At 41.5% G+C, this 24,647-nt stretch overlaps 2 protein-coding genes across 2 annotated transcripts; one reads left to right on the top strand and one right to left on the bottom strand.

Annotated features, from left to right (window-relative positions):
- The first annotated feature begins 1,137 nt into the window (after positions 1-1,137).
- LOC146673370 (prostaglandin reductase 1-like) lies at positions 1,138-6,337 on the top strand. The gene is made up of 5 exons (XM_085402653.1): positions 1,138-1,203; positions 3,339-3,451; positions 4,009-4,170; positions 4,454-4,727; positions 6,329-6,337. The coding sequence occupies exons 1-5, from the start codon at positions 1,138-1,140 to the stop codon at positions 6,335-6,337; spliced, it is 624 nt and encodes a 207-aa protein (XP_085258779.1).
- A 6,619-nt stretch (positions 6,338-12,956) lies between these two features.
- LOC146673371 (uncharacterized) lies at positions 12,957-24,257 on the bottom strand. Its single transcript, XM_085402286.1, has 6 exons — positions 24,227-24,257; positions 23,297-23,332; positions 23,019-23,177; positions 22,687-22,788; positions 21,528-21,851; positions 12,957-13,050 (listed from the first exon to the last, which is right to left on the bottom strand). The coding sequence occupies exons 1-6, from the start codon at positions 24,255-24,257 to the stop codon at positions 13,007-13,009; spliced, it is 696 nt and encodes a 231-aa protein (XP_085258412.1). The 3' UTR covers positions 12,957-13,006.
- Positions 24,258-24,647: the final 390 nt, after the last annotated feature.

Genomic DNA, 24,647 nt, shown 5'->3' on the forward strand with positions numbered 1-24,647 from the left:
TTCTGCTGTGTAAAAATTATGTCCCCATCAACAGGTCTCAAAAACAGTTTTGAGCAGCTACAAGCACTTTACCTCGATGGTTGACCAGCTTGGGGAGGTTTAAAAGGGTTTTCCATTGCAGAGCAGGACCTGGTGTGGTACCCCATATGGGTTTGCAGGACAATCGACTTTTAGAATGATCAAGACATTCAACTTTTATCTTTTTGTACTCTTTTAATATACCACTGATTGCAGTTGTTGTTGTTTTTTCCTGTAGTCTTTTACAATACAATGACCTTTAGTTAGAATCAAGTTCACTGATTGATTATACTGCTGTCTTTGTGTTTTACTGTTTCATCCATTTTAATAAAGTGTTTTGCATTACAGTAACAGTGAGGTTGGGCCCCCCTTTGTTTTACAAGAAAAATGTTTTGTTTTCAAAACTCCACTGATATTTGGTAAACAATCAAACAAAAACAATTAAACTGTAATACATTATAGGTAGTAATGAAATATACTACTAACTCGTTTATGCTACGTCCACACCTACAAACGCAGCTGTTTCTATGCATTTGGGCCTTTCGTCCACATGTAAACAGCCTTTCGAATCACCGAAAACTGAGATTTTTTTTTTTAAACTTCTTTTTTGTGTGGACGAGGAATACAGAGGTCGTCTCGTCACGGAGTGTCAAAGGTATGTGCCTTTTTTCACATCACGCTGTGCGCCACTTTATTGTTTACATGAGCTGAATTGCAGAATGGCAGATAAAGACAAAATATTGTTGATCTGACTATCTTCAGTTTTTACGCGCATACATATACACACACGTTACTGTCCCTACATTTAGAAAGGCAGAGGTGTCACAAAGTAATTACATGTCGTTGTTTTTTTCATGTGTAATAATATTCAACATTGCTATCAATACATTTTTTCAAAAAATGCCTCTCTGTGCAAAATGGGTTCAAAAACATAAACAAATGTAGGATACTGTTTGTCCGTGATTTGAAACGGGGAAACAAATCGTGGCAGGATCAGCCTGATGTTATTTGGATCTGTTGCGAAATCAGTTTCACCCCGGTTCTTTTTATTCCTTGGGCATCCAGAGACGGTCATTTTCACAAAAACCTTTATTCATCTTTATTCATCTTCATTTCAGCATGCATCTTCTAGAAGGGGAGACGTGCAAGGCCCTCTGCAAATCTTCCACTCCTTTGTTTGTTACAGTCAGCTTTATAGAAATGACCCCATCATAAAACCTCCATGGTGTGTTGCAAACTCTGTGTTTGTGTGTGTATGCACGAGCACATGAGTGCCTGTGTGTGTGCGTACCCATATGTCTATGTGAGTGCATGTGAGTGACTGTATGTGTGTGTATGTGTGAGTCACGTGAGTGAGTGTGCTTGTAGGTGTGGGTGCGTCGTAACAGTCGAAGCACTGTGTGTGTGTGTCTCTGTGTATGTGACTTCCTGACAGTCATAAAAGTAATCTCCTCACCCAAGCTACAACAACTTCCTTTAGGCAACATACAAAACATAGTTAACATATTACAAACACTGAGACCCCCACTCTGCATCCACTGGGCCATTGGCCTCTTGTTGTCTTACATTTACATTTAAAGTGGAGAGTCTCCTGCAAACCTATTTCTAAGTTATAATAATTATGAGCTTTTATTAAAGGTACAAGCATCAGCATCAGCAACCCCCACCTGTAGCTTCCTGTCTCCTTTTATGACAGACAGACCCCCAGTGTCCATAAATTCCTTTCCCTGCACACAATTACACACACTCTCAGGCCTATAGCTAAGCCAAACTAAAACGCACAGACAAATCCTTTCCTTGTTCCTCTGATTTACTGCTGGACCCTCTTTTCTAAGCAAATTTAACACATTATATTCTAATAATTATTTTCTTGTACTCACAGATCCCACTGTAACTTTACTGTATAAAGAGCTAACATCTCCAAAATGTCAGGAGTAGTTAGTCATTACAAGAAGAGTTTGTGAACTAAAAATCAAGAATGTGGGATACTGTTTGTCTGTGATATCGAGAGCCCAGCACCTGCTCCCAACAGTGAAAACTAATGCTGCAGGGGAGACCTAGGCACTTGTGCAGGTGAAGCCAAAGGGAAGATATGCTTTTCTAGTCTTTGCTTGGAAGGAAGTTGGTTTGGAACCATATTTGTAATCATTTTGCGACTATTTTGCCTTTCACATGTGGACCCTAACATGGTAGCAAAGTGCAACAATGTCTCTCTGTAGAGGGTCAAGAGTTTAGGGTATGCCTTTAATTTTTTCCCTGACAGTACAATGGCATGAATAATCCTTCACATTTTACCAGTATAAATATAAAACAATTACATGGGGGCAACATAAAAGAGTCTCTTATGACTAGTCAGTCTGCCCCAGGGCAGCTGTGGCTGCTGTGGCTAGCTTGTCTCCACCAGTGTGTGAATGTGAGTGTGAATGAATAGTGGAATTGAACAGCGCTTTGAGGTTTTGAGACTATAATGCAATCCATTATAGTAATTACACATAATAACGCAGAAGAAAAGAAAGCAATTCATTCTCAATTGCTGTTGATTTCAGGGGATTTTCCAACCTGTTTTGGTTCAAAAGAGCCAAAGCAAAATCATCATCAATGTTGGAGTAAAAATTAGATGCTTTTATTGTATGTGCACTGATAATGCTTACTGTCATGTCATTGTAAACAATTGCCACATTGGCGTATGCGGCCAAACGGAAGAAGACAGTCTATATTCTTAGCAGCATGCACAGCGTGGTTCAGACTGATAACACTACCAAAAGGAAGCCAAACACTGTCACCCTTTACAACAAAACAAAGTGTGGCGTGGATGTGATGGATGCCAGGATTGTGAGTGATTGCTGAAAATGTTGAAATGTATTCACTCACTTTTTATTATTATTTGTAAATATGTGTGCAAATGGTTGGTTTTTTTGTACTGTTTTCATCAATAAATCTCAGCAACAAACGACATACACCCATGTGTGTTGATTTCTCCCTAAGATGGCAAACTGAAACACTCCAAGTTGGTGACTTTTGGAGATTTATTTCCCTGGATGATTGAGAATGCTTCAAGATGAAACACAAAAGGAAGTAAGTTCACAGCTTTTAGCAGCTCCCCCACCCCCTCAATCACACACCCCCACTCCCCTCCCTCCAGAATTCCCAGGTAACAACCTAATATACATATGAATGACTAGCCAATTTAGCTTCCACTTGGCTGAAGCTAAAGCTTAGCTAAAAGCCTACCAGCCATTTGACTGCTCTCCGGCTTTTAAAGGTAGAACGTTAGAAGCCTGGGACTCCTAGTCCACACCACGTTTTGGTCTGCGTTTGAGTCTGCAACACATACGGTCTGCCCCAGCCAGACTGTGACAGCTTGTTTCATCAGGCTGTTCAGCAGAGTTAGCATGAAGGAAGGAAATGTGATGATTGGAACTCAGGTGGCCAAGTAAGAAACACAAACAGTCCAGCACATGGGGAAAGCTTTTATCCTCAGTGATGTGCATGCCTGATGTTTACTGAAACTGAACGCGGCCTTCATCTGCTGCTAATGACCAAAGACTTTGTGTCATTCCTCACTGACTCAAGAGTAAAAACAGATGCTGAGACATACTTGGCCGACTGTTCAGCCGTACAATCTGTTCCAGTGGAAATGTTTTTTGTTGACAAACATGCACAATAAATTACTTTCTATTCAGCCTCAAAGGGAATCTGTTTCAAACCCACATGTCACACATTTCCTTTAATTTGTAGGAACAGTTTGTAGCACTGAGAACAGATCTTCCTCGGCAGTCAGTTTCCCACACAAAGCGACGTCACACAGAGGAAAGGCTAGCATATGTGTTAAAATGAATTAACATTGCAGAAATACACATACCAATTGTACAGGTGCTCAGTCTGGTATTTGAGTACCTTACGCCTAATAGAGCAGTAGACTTATGATCTTTAACTGTATTCTACAGTTTAAGCTTTTCAATGTGGTTATTATGTTGCTGTTTCCTTTAGTGTGATCCAGAGTAAAAATCCAGCATTTCCTGTGGGAAGTCATGTTGTGAGTACCAGCGGGTGGAGAACCCACACACTCAGTGATGGGACCGGCCTCACTCCCATCCTGTCTGAGTGGCCTAAAGATGTGTCCCTGTCTCTGGGTGCCATGGGGATGCCCGGGTAAGAAAGATTTAAGTAATCTGCATGGATCATGGTCACTTTCTATTGGACGCTAAATCATGGCAGGATGTTCTGACTCTTCCAGCAGTTATTAGGTTGCAAACTGCAACCGAATAAAAGAATTAAAAATCAAAAAATAAGTAGACAGCAAGTGGACAAACCCCAGATGCTTTGTCCTGCTGATGAGCTGAAGCAGAGTTTCTAAGCAGTGATTTTTGTGGATATAAGTAATATGGCAATCAAAGAGGCAACAGCTGGATTTACTGTTTCTGTCTCTCTGCAGACTGACAGCTGTTTATGGGATAGAAGTAGTGTTGGGACTCCAGAAGGGTGAGACCCTGCTGGTGAACGCTGCAGCTGGAGCAGTGGGCTCCGTGGTGGGACAGATCGCCAAGATCAAGGGCTGTAAGGTGGTGGGCTCGGCAGGCTCTGATGCCAAAGTGGCTTACCTCAAAGAGCTGGGATTTAATGAGGCCTTCAACTACAAAACTGTGGGTTCCCTGGAGGAGGGTCTGAGGAAGGCTTCACCTGAAGGATACGATTGCTTCTTTGAAAACGTGAGCTTTCTTTATACATGTATTTCTTTTGCATATTCAAAATATATTTATAATATATTTTTAAATGTATTTTAACGCATATATTTTTTGGGCATTTTTTTAATATTTTGAAATATATTTCAAAATATATTTCAAAATATAAAATATATATAAAATATATTTCAGATGAAACCATAGTGTCTCCTTTGATGTAGTCTCTCTCTTCACTTGCATACCCACCACGGAGGCCGTGGAGACCGTCAGAAAACGACTACAAGAAGACAGCTCCTTGGAGGACAGGACCAACTTCACACCCGATCAGATTTGCACACTGTTAGACCTCTGCCTCACCACTACATATTTCAAATACAACGAAGGCTTTTACAGACAAAAACATGGCTGTGCCATGGGCTCCCCCGTGTCACCTATTGTAGCCAACCTTTACATGGAGGAAGTGGAAAGGAAGGCTCTTGGCTCTTTCAAAGGAAGAGTACCCAGCCACTGGTACAGATATGTGGACGACACCTGGGTCAAAATCAAGACACAAGAAGTGGAATCCTTCACTGCGCACATTAACGCTGTGGATAAAAACATCAAGTTCACCAGGGAAGACACAAAGGACAACTGTTTGCCTTTCCTAGACTGCGCTGTGCACATTGAAGAGAACGGCAACCTCAACATCGAAGTTTACCGGAAGCCCACACATACAGACCAGTACCTCCTGTTTGACTCCCATCAACCTCTGGAACACAAACTTGGAGTAATTAGGACCCTACACCACCGGGCAGAACATGTTCCCTCTAAGCCTGAAGGAAAGAAGAAGGAACACACACATGTAAAGGAAGCACTCAAAACGTGCGGCTATCCTAAATGGGCGTTCTTAAAGTCAGCAAAGAGGCACAGAAAAGAAGACCAGACACCAGCGAGGGAGGATAAGAAGGACAGACGCAACAACATTGTCATCCCCTATGTAGCCGGTGTATCAGAAAAACTCAGGAGAATTTTCTCCAAGAGTGACACCCCTGTGCATTTCAGACCCACCAACACGCTCAGACAAAAACTGGTTCACCCGAAAGATAAAATGCCAAAACACACCAGACAATTACATTCACGCTCTTTGGTTCTGTCCACCAGTGCAGAAGTTTTGGCGCGAGATATGTGAAGACTTATCAAAGTGTCTGAAATGTAACATTCCAACTTCCCCCTTAGTGTGTTTGTTGGGCAGCTTAGATAATGTCACTTCAGAAAACAATATAGCCCATATGGTTTTCACTGCCCTATGCATAGCCAAGAAAACTGTCCTCATGAACTGGAAAAATAAAAACAATCTTAATTCTAACCAATATAGAAATTATCTATTAGATTACATTAGTTTTGATACAGCCTCGGCCACCACATCAGATCAATTGCTCTGGGCTCCTTTGATCGGCTCCATCACCTAGTGGGGGTGGGGGGTCATAGTTTGGTCCCGCCTTCAATGTTGTGATTGGTGTGGGGGCAGGGACAGGCTTAGGGCGTCGGGGGGTTCCCCGGAGGCATCTTCCTTGGGGGGCTCAACCCGGGGTAGCGGTCATGTCCGGTTGGGGGCTCTTTTCTGACCATTTCCTCGTGGCTGCGTGCAGCGGGGCTAGGGGAGTGTCTGTGATGACGGACGTGGGTTACTGACCTGGTAGCCTGTCTGCCCCTGGGTGGGTCCGGGATGGCGCAGGGTGCCGCCGGTGTGTCGAGCCGCCTGTGGGGCTCTTCAACCGGTGGGGGAGATTGTCACACCTTGCAGGAGCTTTCCTCCCCTCAGGAACTCTCTGCAGGAGGGGGAGATACAGGAGAGGTGGAGGAAGATCTCAGCCTGGGCGTCTATTGTCTCATCTAGTCTGGAAGACGAGTGGATGGTGGGGTGGGTGCAGTTTTCTCTGTGGTGGGGTTGGGTGGACTGTCCCGGGCTCTGTGGGGCCGGGGGGCGCTGCTGCGCTGGGCCCCGGTCTGGATGGGCCTGGGCCCCCCTTTTCCCTGGCGGGTCGCGGAGTGTGGGAGTGCCTACTGGGGTCAGCGGGGGAGCTGGCCCCAGGGAGGGGTCACCTGCCCCTCCCTTCCTTCCCTCCCCATCTCCAGCTGCCTCCCTCCTCCCGCTCCACCACAACCACCCACACATGCAGGGCCTTGGAGTATGGGTATGTCACCAGGGTGCAGAGGAGGCTACCCCCCCCTCTGTCCCCTTCTGGCTGCCTCTGCCTCAATTTTATCCCACAACTTAGACATTCACATTACTCACACCCTCATTACACATACATATAGGATCTTGGGGGTGGGCACAATACACGGAGTCCAAGTTTCCATCAGGGTGTACACCTCACCCCTGGCATCGTTGCCCACCTCTCAATTTTAAATACACGTAGACATTGAGGGCTAACAGGAGGGACTATGCGCTTACCTGCTGCTCTCTGGCAGGTAGCTCCATGCCCTCCTGGGTTTTAATTGCACCTTAGAACACACATGCATCAACACTACAATGAGCGGGTGGAGGGAGGTTTGGAGTCTTCTCTCACCCCCGTTCTCTGCGGCCTGCTGGAGCGGGGGGGCTAGGAGGAGTTGGCCGTCCGGCTGCGGTCTGGGGTGTGGGGCCTCCCTGCTGCTGCGGAGTCGGGGCGGTCTGCCTCTCCCCACCGCAGGGAAAAGGGTAACACCACCTGGGTCTGGGTGCGGTTCCCCCCTCCAGGGGCAAGGGTACCTAGACCCGGTTTGTAGAGTACGCTTGGGGAGTGTGATCGTGTATACAGCGTCTCTTTATGTCTGTCTCCACGTCGGTTGAGTGTGAAGTGCACATGAGAGCATGAGGGTGGGAATGGATGTTTGTGTCTGTGTGTGCCTGTATGTTTGTGTCTATATGTCAGGTTGGGTATCAGACGCCACCTCTCTGGGGACATCTCAGGCCTTCCAAGGTTTGGAGGCCTATCTCCACCCACCACCACTTCCCCTGCCGGTGGCGGACTCCCTCAGGTGTCGGTGCGTTGGTGGTTCTTTGTATCTGGGGGTGGGCGTCCGGGTACACACCGGCTCACTCCTTGGCGGCCGCTTATTGGGGCTCGCTCGGGCCATTTCGGAGGTGGGGTGCCCCCGGCCTCTCGGCCTGGGGCTTGGTCACTCAGGCACAGCTGGCTGCCGGCGGAGCTCACGGGCGCGTCACTGCAACTCCCCCTGGCTTCTGCTCCGCGGCTGCTGAATGAGCCCTCATCTGGGACTCTCCTTAGCTCTTACTGGGACAGTGGCGCAGCTGCCCCTCTGTGGGTCTTCCTTGGTCTCTTGTGTTCTGGGGGCCTCTGGATGTCTGGAGTTTTGATCTCCTCCATACCTGCTTGATACCATAAAGGACAGGGCTGTGGCTCCCCACACTCCCTAGCAGATCATTACATGGAGAAACCTTTGGAATGCAAGCATGCTGATCCACACAGGTATGCACACAGGTGTACACATGGGTATTCACAGACGCGGACTACAGCTTTCTTGGCTGCTGCCTCAAAGCACACTGTGCGCTGTCTATCTTGCGTACTGCACAATATCGTTTATTATTTAGTAACTATTGATATCTATGACTAGCTAGTTTATTGTGATGGTGCTTTTTTTTTTTTTCTATTATTATGTTACTCTTTGTTGTTTGCTGTCTCCTCTGTTTTTTCTTTTTCTTTTTTCTTTCTCCATACAGGTGACCCAGGAGTTTTTTTTTGTTGTTTGTTTTTTTTTCTCTCTTCCCCCCCTTCTCACCGTCTCTTCTCCCCTTTGGTTTTCTTTCTTTCTCTCCCCCTCTTTCTTTCATTCTTTCCCCCTGTCCTATCCCACAGTTATGTCTGTCCCGTTTGCAACTGAAAATAAAATAAATTCATAATTATAATAAAGGTCAACCAAATGGACCAATATGGCAAGGCCATGATGATCCACTTGGTAAAATAAATCCGCTTGGCATCTTTCTTGGCCTCAAGACAACAATTCTGATGGCTATAGATCCAAACGGGACAAAAAAAAAAAATGCCAAAACACAGACTTAACAATGTGGTGTATGTGTAGCGCGCGGGGACACTAAAGCGGTCGCGCCAGAATGTCACGCTAAAAAGAAAGATTCTTTAAAATACAAGGGGGAGCAAGCGAGTCAGATACCACGGGCACAGAGAGGAAGCAGGTCTGATCAGAAACAGTTTATTACTAGGCCAGGGAGCACATATAAAAACACTCTTAAAATGTACGTAATAAAATGTTTGCTCTCTACTAAAAACAATTCTAAAACCCGTAAAACTACCATTTTCTACATTCACTAACCTCCCCCCCCCCCCCCCCTGCTATAATTATGCCACATGTTCATTATGGGTAAACCTCTGCCCTGCTGCCAATCACACGCATTGTCTCTTACTGTTGCCGTTCCATGAGGTCAGGACTGGGTCACCTCATCACACTGGCCATCTCGCATTAACCTTCCAGTCTGGGGCCTCTCTGCTTCAGTGCTCAGCTAGCCCGTTTTTAAAAGGTCTTTACACAGCTGATAGGCCACCTCTGGACACACCCTTGCCTCAGCAGGTGGTCCCTATCAGCTAATTCGTCCCATGTGCAGCCAGTCCACAGTGGATAAAAACCATGTCACATAAAACACTAAAAGCCATGCAATAGAAACAGAATAAAACCATGCAAATAAAACAACACTCATATATAAACACTAAAAATCAGAATAAAAACAATATACAAGATAAATACAAATTTCCACTGTGTGACATAAAAAGATAACAATGTTCAGACCTCTACATTGGAGAGACCAAACAGCCACTTCACAAGCGCATGGCACAACACAGAAGAGCCACCTCCACAGGACAAGACTCAGCAGTCCATCTGCATCTTAAGGATAAAGGACACTCTTTCGAGGATGCCAATGTTCACATTTTGGACAGAGAGGACAGATGGTTTGAAAGAGGAGTGAAAGAAGCCATCTATGTCCACTGTGAGCGACCATCTTTGAACAGAGGCGGGGGTTTACGACACCAACTCTCTGCCATCTATAATCCAGTTTTGAGATCCCTTCCCAGACGCCTTAACACCCACTCACATCCTGGGCCATCTGACCTCAGGAATTCGCATGATAAGGTGGGGCCAGGTTTCACAATGAGCTCACCCGAAACTCTGGCTGATTGGGACCCACACCCAGTTTCACACCTTGGCTCAGGCGATTAGAGGATCATCAGGGGGTCCTTTTGTCCCTCTGTGGGGGGTTACTCCCACTAGGTTTATATCTGGGACTCTCCACCATTTGACCTTAGAACTGAAGAAGCTTCTCGGATGAGAGGTGAAACGTCTTCAACTAACTTAAAGAAGTCCAGACGCTTTTCTTTACAAGCTCCTTTGACTACGATGACCTGGATGACAGGTTCTCAGTCATCCAGGTCTGAGTGCTGTGACAGTCACCATAATCATAACAGATATCAGATCCCGAAAATATGGATATGAATTGTGAAAACATCGTTCAAGTATGGGATTAAATAATACGCTGGAAAAAATAAGATAAGTGTAAATGCTAGTTGATGTAATATGTGGTATAAAAAATATGGTAATTAAAATCGTTTCAATATTCAAAATAAAATATCTATCTGTATCATAAAAACAAAATCTACACCAACAAATGTGACATGACTAAGGGGGGAAAACAAGACCAAAAAAAAACACATGTAAAAAATGTTGTTAATATGTGGACATCCTCGTTTCTGAGGTGCTGGAAGAACGAGTTGGAGACCAGTAGCTGCATGCCAGTTGTTGGCGTGGGGGACTTCAGTGGCATTTATCTATTTATCAGTTTCTCATTTATGAGCTTTGCAAAGTATTCCTTACATCTTCTCAACAAGCTCTCTTCCCTCTTAGTAATCATCTCTATCCTCAATCACTTCAACCTCCTCAGATAATTAATAATTTGTGACCTCAAATTACAAACCAGAGTAAGTGACTGGTTAGATTACAAAAGATTCCAATGTAATCATTGAGCGGGATTTGTGTTTTGGCTCATCTGAAGAAATCAACTGGACTGATCTCTGCATGACTTTTGAAACCACGTTTATCAGGTTAATTCTGTGTGGTGTGGATGGCCATGGTTATAAAACTCTTTGAATAGATCTTTATCAGAAGAGAAAGAATATTCTTAAAGTACTTAAAAACATTGATATTAATGTTCCCAAACATGTTAGTCTGTAGTTTTGGCCACTGCCATCATGAGGTCAAACTACATAACTACATTTAGAAACAGGCTGATGACTGACTGGAATAGCAACTTTTATGTATGTCCACTAGATGGAGCTGTTTGAGTTTAATTACCACACAGTTCCAAGCAGATCATCAGTGATGCTTTCACTGTTTATTCCAGAGTACAATGTTATTAATTAGTTATTATTTTTATTGTATTTATTGTTGAGTCACATGGATAGTGATAACTGGTAATTTAGACACTAATATTTTTTTTCCTTTAAGTGAAGTTTTATTAATTATTTAATTAATATAAGTTTTGTATTGCAACTATTTTGTCTTCAGAAGTGTGGCCTTTTCTGGAGGTGACTGCATCACAGGGGCTGCACCTTTAATATGACAGGTTAAGAGAAAATTTCTGATCCTAACTAAATTTCTAAACTATGGTTACGTTGCTGATCGTAGTCGCACTGAAGCCCTTGTGTGCTGTGAACAGCCACTGACACAGACAAGCATGAGAAAAACAGTGAGAACAGAAGTTTATTGATCATGCAGTAAAACTAAATCACTGTCATGGTAACAAGAACAAAGTGCCAAACTAAAACATGTTAAAATGTGTTTTGCTGTTGCTGTTTTTAAATCATTGTTGATTTTACAGTTTTTTCTGAATGCTTAAACCCTAACTGTGATTCCTGTAGCACAATCTCTAAAACTATTCAGACTTATAGCAAAACCACTCACTGAGTCTGCAAAACTAAAAGCACAAAAACTGCTTTGCACTCAGTTTGCAATTCTGTAACACACACTTTGCAAAACTGTAGGCACAATTCACTGCACAACACTCAATTACCAAATTTCCAACACACTCCTAGCAAAAGTATACACATGTATGGCTATCATTAACACTAATTTGCCAACTGTCTGGCACACTTTCACATGTGAAAACTTTTTTAGATAATTAGTTCACTTTGCAATCAGCCTAAGCACTATAATACAGGTAAGCTGTGTGTGCGGAGTACAATGGAGGGAGCAGAAAGAGTGAGAAGTAGAGGAGGCCGAGGAAGAGGACGTGGAGGTGAAGAAGTAGGATGAAGAGGACGACAAGGACAAGGAGGAGCAAGAGGAAGATGAGGAGGGAGGAGAGGAAGATGAGGAGGGGGGAGAGGAAGGGTAGGAAGAGTAAGAAATAGAATTGCTGATGACATCAGAGCTACAATAGTGGACCATGTAATCAACCGTGGAATGACCCTGAGGGTAGCTGGCCAACAGGTCCACCCTAACTCGAGCCGCTACACTGTAGCAAGTACCATAAGGACATCTTGAAATGAGAATCGGTTAGTACAGTCACTTCGCACAAAGATTTGTAGCACTGCCATATGCCAATGAGAAACACACCAATACCATTGATGTAAAAATACTGAAATTGTTACTTTACAGAATTGCTAGATGACCAGATGCTGGGGGCAGAGGAAGCATGTTCACTGCAGACCAAGTAACCCATATAGTCATTATGGCGATTGCAAATAATCCTATACTTGGAAATAAACACTTGTGTTTGTTTTGATGTGTTTGAATAAACACCAGTACTTGAAGTTTGGATCCCTCTATGCTTATGGGTCTATGACAGAAGTATGAGCTCAAACTGACATAGCCTACCTTGTGCACAGAGAAAGCAAAAGCCAGATGTGTTTTGTATTCATACCATCAGTGTGCAGTTGGCGCATTGTGTGCTTAGTAGATGATGGCTTGTGTGTACTGTTTGATACGGAAACACCATTTTTACGAAGGTGTGAAGAGTTAATCTAGCTGTGTTTGCTTTTGCAAGAGAACTACAATGTTTTGATTATTGGGTGACAGGTTTTCTTATTTGTGTGAAGAGTTTTGCAAAATTAGCCAATAGTTACAAAAAATGTGCTTAAGCAATCAGAAAAAACTGTAAGTACTGAAACAGCTCTGGTTAAGGTTCTGATTTTTTTAATCAAATAAGTGAAAACAAACAGACACAGTAATCATTTGTATGCATGGATGTCCTCTGGTTTGAAGTTCTGAATGGGCCAGTAAGAGACCAGCAGCTGGACGTCAGTGGTTGGACTGGTGGACTACTTCAGTGAAGAGTAGACGACATCTGGCTCTGGTTTAAAGTCTGAACACAAACACACACAGTTCAAAGAACAGGAAACATGATTACAAGCTTTGAACTCCAAGATGTCCAATCTCTCTGCATGACACAGTCCCAGCTCAGACTGTGCAGTGGGGCTGCACCGATTCACAGAGTAATTTGAGTTACTTGATTCTAAAAAAAATCCTCCATACATTGTTTTTATTTTTTTGCTTCGGTAGCACCTTTACAAATGACCAGTAGGACATCAGTTTGAATAGAGACCTTAGACATCTAGTTTGGTACTCACAAAATGAGTTGTTTTGAAAGTGAACAACTTGTACCTTCATTGCCTCAGTACAACTCATCCATCCATACATAGATATAGAATCAAATAAAATAAAATAACAAATTGAAATGAAAATTATTAATTTGAAACAGGCATACTGTCAGGGAAATGTCATTGTGCAGACCAATGACTGTTCTACAGTCACTGGAGCAGACCCTAAGATTAAGGAACTGACCTCCCAGCCCATCGTTCCTTCAGTGTCACGGTCCGTGGAGATAGACCGTGTGGAGATGTGTGTGGTGGACCCAGGTGCGAATACAAGTGAGGATACGGGAGTGAACTTAAACAAAAACGAGCCTTTTATTGTGGCTGATGATCATGACAGAAACAAACAAGAATGAGGGCAGCACAAGAGCAGTAACTTAAACAAACCTGAACTGGGAACAAACTATGCTATGGCTGAGGATACAAAAGACTGGGCATGGAAACACGGAGGGTGGGAACACAGACGACGCGACACAGACTGTATGAAACACAGAGACTAAATACACATGAAGGATGATCAGGGGAAGTGGCCACACATGGCAGCAGCACAAACTGGATGTCATTATGACTCTACAACACAGAGCAAACACCATCACGGCTATTGATCAGTGGTTGAGAATCATGAGAGTCATGAGAATTTGCATAATTAAGATTAAGGAACTGACCTCCCAGCCCATTGTTCCTTCAGTGGGCTGGTTTCAGTCATTATGCAAATGTGCTGTTTATAAGATTTGGGGAAACCTGCAGTCAGCTGAGACTGAAGAAGTCACTTGGATGAGTGACAAAAGATTTCTCCCACAAAACGCTATGAACAGAATCAACTTTGGAGACTTACCTAAAAGCCTCATTACCTCTTGACAACCAAATGTAACTTAATTTACAATGCTTCACAATGTAATGCTTTTGAAATGCTTTGTAAAACCTCAAATATCATGGTTCTATTAACACTCAGCTAGTATCTAAACTTAGCAGATAGCAAACAAAAGCATGTAACAAGATTTACCAATAAAGTTATTGTCCCGACAGACTTCTTCATCTCAACAGCTTCTTTATTGTCCCATGTACAAGGGAGAATAAGCACAGCGCAAAAGCCTCATGCAGATTCAAAGGGCAGTCCCTCGATCTGTTACATTTATTTAAGTTCCTCATTCAGCGCCTACTTTTCTGTTTTTTAGTACTCTGTGTTCCTGTACCCTTCATACACAGTTTTGAACTAAATATCTCCTCCTTCCTTTAATTTTCTTAACCCTCCTTTTATGGTGCTACACTTGGATTTTGTTTCTTTCATTATACTTGTCTTACCCCCCTATAAAGTGTGAGTGGTTATATACAGAGTCTTGACGTGCAACAAGTTCATCACCTAGTTCTGCTTTTTGTCTATAATTACCAAAATGTGTTAAACAGCAGTTAGCGCTGCCTTTTCCTTTAATGCTGCTTCTTACTAATTATTTTCCTCCTGCAGTTACACCTGCCTGCTAGCAGTATAATGCTATCTACAGTTCCACACTCTACAGATGTTATAACCCTTGAGGTCAGAGTTTGGCCTAAAAGAGTAGCTTTTACATTAACATGTAAAAACAATTTCATCAGCTGGTTTGCAGCACTGCACACCGAGACACTTCCTTGCTGCGCTTTGGCACACACTAGACCGCCATAAGAGAGACTCTCCAATCAGAGTGCGACAGAGTTTAAATGAAGCATCGAGTGTAACCCATGTGAAATACAGCCTAAACCTCTTTTCGTTAATTAAAGCGGTTGCTTATTATTGTCACACACACACACACACACACACACACACACACACACACACACACACACACACACACACACACACACACACACACACACACACACACATAGCCCTGTTTCTCCCTGTCCTTGTCTGTTGTCTTCGTCTCTGTTATCAGTCATCATTCATCAAGTCTCTCTGTGCCTGGGTCCTCGTCAGAAAACATGACATCACTGTTTTGTACATTTTAACACAATTAAATCCCCACATTTGTGAAAGAAAAGCAAAACACTTTTTTGAAAAGTCTGTAACAAAACCATCAAATCTGATAAAGGTTATTTAAATGCTGCAAACGAAGAATGGATTGGAATAAAATACATATCCTAACCTTAATTACTGGGGGAGAATAATGAATGATGCTCATAGTGAGTAAAAAGTAAATTGGGTGCATTGTTTTGGACAAAGATTAACATTTAATGTGTATGTATAATATAATACAGATACATAAAAAATACACTCCAAAAATTGACGAGTCCTTGAAATGTACAAATGTACAAAAAATTAATTAAAAAATTATAAAAATTATAAAAATGCGTTTCAGCTGCTCAGTCTGTGGTTTTTCATCAGATATGGGGAACACTGAGTTGTATTTGTAGTCATTTCCTTCTTTGCCGGGTTTCAAAAATGTAAAAATAAGACAAAATAAAAACAAACCAACAAACATGAAAACACCAATACATATAAGACTTATAATTTACACGGATGGTTTTTCAAAATTCTATACTCGAAAAGTGAGCGCGAGAGCCCTCAGTGCGCCTGCTTGCTGAAGTCAAAGTAAACTTTATTGTCATCTCTGCTACATACAGTCCAGTATATAGAGAGACGAGACGACGAGGCTCCAGTTACAGCAGTGCAAGTAAACAAGCAATAAATATAAGAAGAGTAAGAAGATAAACATAGACTTTAGGACTCGGGGTAAACGGCTCATTAAAAATTTTAAATGTATAATTTACAGTTAAATGATTTGAAGTCAGAATGAATCAGAAGACTTTATTAATCCCTAAGGAAATTATGTGGGTTACAGTTGCTCCAAGAAGAAATTATAAAAATAGTAACAGTAACAGACGAAATTCCAATTCCATTTCACGGATCAGATAAATTTGGTGGACGAACACATCAAATTCACCAGGGAGGATATGAAAAGTGGCAGGTTAGCCCTCTTAGACTGTGAGATTTCCATCAGTAATGGGGGACATCTAAAAGCTGTCGTGTACCATAAACCTACGCATATGGATCAGTATCTAAGGTTTGATTCTCATCATCCACTTGAGCACAAACTGGGTGTCATTATGACTCTACAACACAGAGCAAACACCATCATGGCCATTGATCAGTGGTTGAGAATCATGAGAGTCATGTGAATTTGCATAATTAAGATTAAGGAACTGACCTCCCAGCACATTGTTCCTTCAGTGGGCTGGTTTCAGTCATTATGCAAATGTACTGTTTATAAGATTTGGGAAACCTGCAGTCAGCTGAGACTGAAGAAGTCACTTGGATGAGTGACGAAAGATTGCTCCTATAAAACGTTACGTCCAGATGATCAACTTTGGAAACGTACCTAAAAGCCTCATTACCTCTTGACAACCAAATGTCACTTAGTTTACAATGCTTCACAATGTAATGCTTTTGAAATGCTTTTTAAAACGTCAAATATCGTGGTTCTATTCACACTCAATCATTTCATTGTAACCAAAGCAAGTATCTATATTTTAATACCTCCCCCTATTGTGATGTGGCTTGGGGGGCTGGCTAACCATATCTAGCAGCTAGCATCACACCGACCATCACCAGTAACATTTGTAAAACAAACATAAACCTATAAACTATAAGGAACAATAACTGAATAAAAACAACATCCTACATTCTCATAGCTCCCAATTGGTGTTTTTAAAAGGTTTCTGAGCTTAATCAGCTACTATCTAAACTCAGCAGGTAGCAAACAAAAGCATGTAACAAGATTTACCAATAAAGTTATTGTCCCGACAGACTTCTTCATTTCAACAGCTTCTTTATTGTCCCATGTACAAGGGAGAATAAGCACAGCGCAAAAGCCTTGCAGTCCCTCGATCTGTTACATTTATTAAAGTTCCTCATTCAGCGCCTACTTTTTCTGTTTTTTTAGTACTCTGTGTTCCTGTACCCTTCATACACAGTTTTGAACTAAATATCTCTTCCTTCCTTTAATTTTCTTAACCCTCCTTTTATGGTGCTACACTTGGATTTTGTTTCTTTCACTATACTTGTCTTACCCCCCTATAAAGTGTGAGTGGTTATATACAGAGTCTTGACGTGCAACAAGTTCATCACCTAGTTCTGCTTTTTGTCTATAATTACCAAAATGTGTTAAACGGCAGTTAGCGCTGCCTTTTCCTTTAATGCTGCTTCTTACTAATTATTTTCCTCCTGCAGTTACACCTGCCTGCTAGCAGTATAATGCTATCTACAGTTCCACACTCTACAGATGTTATAACCCTTGAGGTCAGAGTTTGGCCTAAAAGAGTAGCTTTTACATTAACATGTAAAAACAATTTCATCAGCTGGTTTGCAGCACTGCACACCGAGACACTTCCTTGCTGCGCTTTGGCACACACTTGACCGCCATAAGAGAGACTCTCCAATCGGAGTGCTACAGAGTTTAAATGAAGCATCGAGTGTAACCCATGTGAAATACAGCCTAAACCTCTTTTCGTTAATTAAAGCGGTTGCTTATTATTGTCACACACACACACACACACACACACACACACACACACACACACACACACACACACACACACACACACACAAAGCCCTGTTTCTCCCTGTCCTTGTCTTCATCTCTGTTATCAGTCATCAGCATGTCATGGAGTGGGTGGGAAGTATTATCCAACATTGTCTTTATCTTGGACAACATTCGCCTCTCCGACACCACCCTAACAGAGCTCCATCCCCACAACATTAGTAATGGGTTGCATTTATATAGCACTTTTCTAGACAATTTCACTATTCATTCACACACTGGTGGAGGCAAACCACAGTTGTAGCCACAGCTGCCCTGGGGCAGACTGACAGAAGCGAGGCTGTATATCGCAGGGTGAAGTGTCTTGCACAAAGACACAACGACCAGGACATACAGAGCTGGGGGATTGAACCAGCAACCTTCCGGTTACAAGATGAGCTTCCAACCCCCTGAGCCAGTGGATCAGTTTATTTAGTCTATTTTCATCTGCGACCCTCAACCTCCTGCCCCAGCATGCAGCAGCACAGAGGATAGCACTGACCACAACAGAGATACAACAAGACATTAATTAGAAAGCCGACAGCTTACTCATTCTGATGCATCAGCGGTTCCGCACTTTGTGTTTACGTCTTTTTTTGTGCTGATTCTGAAGCTGCAGTTTTTATCTCTCTCCAAACAATATTCACTGAACCAGCAGCAAAAGACGATCCAAACTACGCTTCACATAAACATCGTCATGAATCCCTTCTTGCAGTTTTGTCCCCACAACGATAAAAATCACACTTCATGCACAGCTCTCTCTCTGTCCGAGTACAAAAACAGTTTCCCATTCACTTGCAGTCTACAGTTGTTTACAGCGTTGTTGGCCACTTTGTTTTTTTTTTTCTTTTCTTTTTTACTTAAATGACTTCTGACAAGAAACGTTTTAATATTATGCGAAATGCATAGCTGTCTCTAATAAAAACCTCTGTAACTTTGCTTCACTTCACCAGTCCAGGTAATGTTCATATGTCGATTCACGGTTTTCTTTAGTTTTTGTTCTACTGCAGAATATTTTTAAGATTACCTGCTTTAAAATCCCAGGCCTTCTCCTTCATGTTTTTCTGAGTTTTATCCTCAGTTACTTTGGCACAAAGGCATCTGCTGTGATGCTTACACCTTTGATAAAGTCTCACAAGTGTCACCTTTCTTTTTATAGTTATAAAAATATGGATATGTACTGATTAGTGATCAGAATTATAATATTTCTGACTGCCTGAGGCCAAATTCTTCCGATTCAAATTGAATCAAATCATGGATTGAATTGATTCGGGAGCCTCTCTCCACCTACACAGACAGTTTCTTAGGATGATCCATTAGACTTGAAACAAGTCTGAAACACTAATCTGCTAAAAAAAAAAAAAAAAAAAAAAAAAAAACCAACAACAACAACAACAACTGCATCTACAAAGCAGAATCCAGACCACCTGAAATACTTGTTCCATCATGAAATGAAAAATATGAAGCAGGGCAACTGAGTAGCTAAAAACCTACTATTTACCTAACTATTTATTATTTTATATATGAATGGAACAGCCTTCCTCTCCTTCATTACCAAATGTTTACAGCCTTTTACACAGTGGTAAATATGTCCCTGTCCAGCTTTAGAGAAGTACTGATCCAATCAAATTTAACAGGATCGGCCCACAGTGAAAGATGAAGAGCAGCTGGACCTCTGACTTTGTTTGTCCATACGTGACATCTTATTTTGCAGCTGGGTTACTTTTTGCAAGATGTGTAAATTTCTCCAGGTATATCGAATGTATATTATTACAACTACAGGGAAACATTTTATACTGATTAACTTTTTATTCATGTATTTTTATCTATTCGGAGCTTAACTTCTATAAACAGCAACTGAATTTCACAGTTTGTACCTCTCCTTAACAGCTCTTCTGAGAAATGACTACAAAGAGCTGGGTGTTGTTTCTGTGGGAATAAACGAAGGTAGATGACCACAAAGCTGCTATTTTGTTTCTTCATGGTGACTGATACACTTCACCACAGAGCAGGAAGCACGCATGTTTTCAAAAAACTATTCTTAGCCAAGCAGCAACACACTATGGTGAGAATGTTTAGATTCAAGCTGTGGTTAACTCGACTGAACAACAGGCAGCAGGAAGCTGCTACTGTGGTTTTAGATGCAGACGTTTAAGTCAAAATGACTCATTGTATTAAAGGGACACTTTGACAGGCTGAAAACCTACAGTTAAAGACCTTTAGTCTGTTCATATGTTCCATCCTGAGCCTATTATTATTAATAACAAATTTATCCTGTTTATAACCGGCGTGTGAGCCAAAAGCAGAGAGTAGAAACATCTGAGCTGCTTTTTGATGAAATATCCAGTTACCACACTGCTAAAAGTCAAAACACGCCTGACATCTGGGCCATACAAGCTCAACCTGTACCTGAAACCACAGTACTGAAGACATAATGTGGCTCAAAGAAAACTAATTAAATAAATACATTTTATGTTGATCACTGGACTGCTGAAAACAATCCTCCATGATCACATGTGATCACATTTTGGTTCACAGACCCTCATGCTGCAAAAAAAGTAAATACAGCAAAGAACGTAAAAACAACAACAACAAGAAAAAGACCCCCAAAAGATTTTAGGTGATATAAATAAATCTGCAAAAGGTTGATTCTGTTCATCTGGATGTAATCCGCGTAATCATCCACGTACCCGAACCAATGACTTGGTGGTGTTCCAGTGTAGGATAACAAAGCTCTATTTTCTACTTCTTCCATGTACAATTCGGCCACAGTGGGCGGGGAACCCACGGCACACCCATGTTTCTGCCTGTAGTGCTGACCCAAATATGTCAGCACTACAGGCAAGAGACTCTGACAGCACTGAGCAGATCCGTCAGTGGCTGCAACACCCACGATGTGGGACAGAGAGATTTTGCAGGTCTTTCCTCCCTACTGCAGTCAGACTCCATAACAAAGAATTTTGCAGCTAACCAAATGCACATATCCACACAGGTGCAATAACACAAAGTGCAATTTTGTTGTTTGTCTTATCCTATCCTATCCCATTGTTGACCTTAAATTTTACTATTTTAACTGTCTGCTTTCTGCTGTGACGCAACAAATTTCGCACGTGTGGGACTAATAATAATAAACTAATAAACGTATTTTAAATGGAATGAAGACTGTTCGAAAAGGAAACACATTTGATTGGTGCTGAAAGTGGTTCTGTTGCTGAGTTTTGGGTCAGTCTGTAATCTCGTACAAATTACCTTCAACGCATCAGTGACTGGAACGCAAGAGAAGAGACATGTAACATCGTACAAGATCTGCCTCCATAATGACATCTCTCACCTTCTCAACAAAATCCAAGGTGATCAGGATGTGGTGTTCAGAGCTGCGGGTTGAGGATCGAAGTCAGAAACTCAGAAATATTATAGGTGACCAACTTGATCCTACAGACATGCAGTCTTAAAGGTGCATCCTGTTTATGTATGTTTGCTAAATTTGTCCCTTTCTAACTGCTTCAGACAATCTATCACCTTCTTCCTGTAACCACATCCTGGGTGATTTTTCAGGTGCTCGCATGCATTTTTGTCCCTGAGCAGTGACAACATTTTGTCCTGATAGTCTTTCTGGATTAGAAAAAGCATGCGCCTACCTTTGTCTGCCGGAAGGATGATGATGTTGTTGTCATTACTAAGTGATGTGAGTGACTTCCTCTCCTCCATGCTGATGTTGCTGGGGGATGCTGGGAGCTCTTCATCACTGAGACAGCCTGAAACTTCCGTCCGCAGTTGCTCTGCTTCCACGTCTGCAATGTTGTTGTTTTGAATTGCTGATTCTGGGCTGTGATCAGTTTCACTCGTGGGATTTGTCTCAGCATCACAGCAGGGGAGGGTTTTTTGCTGCTCTTTAACAATGATTTCTCCATAGGTGATGCCTTCACTTCTCACTTCTAAATCGATTGGAGCTGAATCACTCTCTGTGCAGTAAAACAAAGACAGGACATCAGTGCATGCAGTGCAGCTGCAGAACTTATTGTATAGTTTTGTTTTTTTGTTTTGTTTTGTTTTGGGGGTTTTTTGGGGCGGGGTTTCTGTTTCAGAATTTTTTACACAATAAACAATTTGGGTGTAAATATAATATTTAAAAACACTGATGACTGAAAATACAACAGCTCATCGTCAGGATCTATGTATGTATGTATCTGGTCAGCATGACAGGATGTTACACAAACTACCAAATACTAAACTTTATAAAACTTTAAAACAGTTGAAAATAGATACAGAGATTAATTTAATTTGAATAATGAAGCAATTAAAACAAATTCTTTTAATTTTCCTGTTACAACAAAATACTTTTGTTCACTTTGAGCCCTCTTCTATTATAAAATCAACCATACTCAGAGTCAGGAAAATTAAACATTAAACTAAAATCAGCATATTGGAGAGGTTAAGGTCAGCGAACATGTCTTCACAGTCATGAGGAAATACATTGTAAAAATGTTGCTGCATTTAAACTTTTCCTTCACTGTATTAACAAACCATACAAAAAGTCTGAGCACCAGTTTTGGTGAGTGAAATTCTAGGATATATTTTAATTTTAATTAGCTCTAATTAGCATCTATCTGTGCCTGTGTGATGCCCTCATACAGTCCATGTATTTAGCGTAAAAGTCAAGCTATGTAGCACTTTCCTAAATGTAGTCCCTTCTGGTTCCTGAAGTGTTCACATTTTATAAAATAAAGCTTCTCCTGACATTCAAATCTCACAACCACAAAACCCAGACCCCAAAAGACAAATTAGAAGCAATATTACCTCTGCTTTGGTCGACTGACTGTTGTTGACGCTGTAATATTCTGATGTCGCTGTATGTGATGTCATCTTTAATGTCATCTTCCTCAGCTTTGTCATGATCTGCTGAAATGATCAAAATGTCAGCGCAATTAGTGCAATTTACTGTAAAAATTCAATATGGAATTTTATTTATGTAACAACTTGCTCTAAACTTATTTCTATATTTTATTGTATTGTAACAATTATTATTTGCATGTGCAGAGAATGTAAATAAAAAAACATCTATTCATAATAAATGAGTAGATTATTCAGGAAAATAAAACCACATGTAAAACTGACAGTGTGAATCTCACCTTCAAGTTTCCTACCAATGTATCTTCTCACCAGTAACACCAGTAACACCAGCAGAACCGTAAGAGTAGATGATGTAAAAAATGACAACACAAAGACAACAGGAGGAGAGAGTGTTGGAGCAGAGTTGGATGTAGGTGGAGGTGTGGTGGTGTGATTCTCTAAAATAAAGCAAACACAGTCATTAAGTTGTCGTCACATTGTGAATGTTGAAAGCTGCAGAAACACAGACAGGTGAGTGTGTCACCTGTGACAGTGATCCAGCATGTCCTTTACTGACCTTGGTTTGTTGTGCAGCTCAGCAGTGAGATCAGAACTGAAGAGAAATGACACTCAGGTTGATTTAACTGAACATGAAGAACAGGTCCACACAAACCAAAAACTTGTGTCTTCTATATCTGCTTATTTTTACTTTGGTGCCAGTCATACGTTTTGGGCAACAAAGAACTGAAAAAGTGTGCAATGCTTATGTCGCAGCTTTAAGGCAGGGATGACTATGGGAGTTGCTTTCTCACTTCATATGCTTTATTTCCAAAATCAGGTCATTGACAAAAACATACACCAGCTTCTCTTCAACTCCTAGCCCTCAGCTGCGGTGGAAAAGAACGGATCCAATCCCCTTCAAGGAACATATGTACAAAAGAGTCTTTTCTGACACACCATCATTGCCGTCTTGTAAATATGAGTACTCTGGCAGAATAACAGTTCAAATGAAAAATATACCAGAACAGACAAGCAAAAAAAAGAAGTGTGGTGTACCTTTGAACCAATGAACAATGTATAACAATTTATGCTTTTTAACATAACCTGACCCCGTCAATATCTGTATCTCTCACACTTAATCAAAAAAAATGGTAAAAACATAAATAAATAAATATTAATAATGACTTAACCTTAACATGTATTTGGAATGTTGGGGGAAACCTGGAGTCCTTATGAACCATTTCATCCATCAAGTTTCTACCACTTGTTCTTTTTATCTTTGGATTTTCTTTTTATTAATATTTCTCACGACATGAAAGTATCCATGCAGTTGAGCCTCATCATGGTCTTTTACCACAGTTTGAGCTGTTTATAAAAGCAGCACTGAAAGTGATCATTATGATTATGTGCACCACTGACTATACTTTAAGTATAGTCCATCATCAGTTATCAGGAGAGCAGACAGTCAAAGTACAAGAATTCAAACAAACACAGAGATTCTACTTACAGAGCAGACACAGCACAGATGTTTCCTTCATCGTCCTTCTCACTCATTTGAGCTTTTTTTCATTTCTCGCACTGACACCAAGTAAAGCCCGCCCTCTTCCTCTGAGCACCAGCTTTTCTTTTAATTGAAACACAGTGGAAGGAAGTAGCCTTTGTGTGTGATCAAACAATTTAAAGACATGAATGTAACCAGGCTATAGTTGTTGTTGTTTTTTTTTTGTTTTTTTCTAAACATTTGGAAAGTCCACTCTCACTTAAAACTGCAACACAAACACAAAAGGCAAGACCAGTAAATTAAGGCCATTGTAGCTAATTACATAAACACATACAAGCAAGTAGTGGTGCAACGGATCACGGTTGATCCGTAATCCGAACCAATCCCACTCCACGGTTCGGCACACACGTGATCGGAAGATTCGAAA

Source organism: Rhamphochromis longiceps, linkage group LG3 (assembly GCF_057381845.1).
Source record: "Rhamphochromis longiceps isolate RC_006_pf linkage group LG3, R_longiceps_female_GT1.1, whole genome shotgun sequence".
In the NCBI taxonomy this organism is placed as follows: domain Eukaryota; kingdom Metazoa; phylum Chordata; class Actinopteri; order Cichliformes; family Cichlidae; genus Rhamphochromis; species Rhamphochromis longiceps.

Excerpts from the sequence above, each read along its gene's own strand:
- LOC146673371 (XM_085402286.1), bottom strand. The coding sequence starts at position 24,257 with ATGAAGGAAACATCTGTGCTGTGTCTGCTCT. Across the intron at positions 21,852-22,686 it reads GTCAGTCGACCAAAGCAGAG|AGAGTGATTCAGCTCCAATC; the intron begins GTAATATTGCTT and ends TTTACTGCACAG. Across the intron at positions 13,051-21,527 it reads CATCCTTCCGGCAGACAAAG|ACTTTAAACCAGAGCCAGAT; the intron begins GTAGGCGCATGC and ends GTTTGTGTTCAG.
- LOC146673370 (XM_085402653.1), top strand. The coding sequence starts at position 1,138 with ATGCATCTTCTAGAAGGGGAGACGTGCAAGGCCCTCTGCAAATCTTCC. Across the intron at positions 1,204-3,338 it reads CCACTCCTTTGTTTGTTACA|TCTGCAACACATACGGTCTG; the intron begins GTCAGCTTTATA and ends TCTGCGTTTGAG. Across the intron at positions 3,452-4,008 it reads ATTGGAACTCAGGTGGCCAA|TGTGATCCAGAGTAAAAATC; the intron begins GTAAGAAACACA and ends TGTTTCCTTTAG.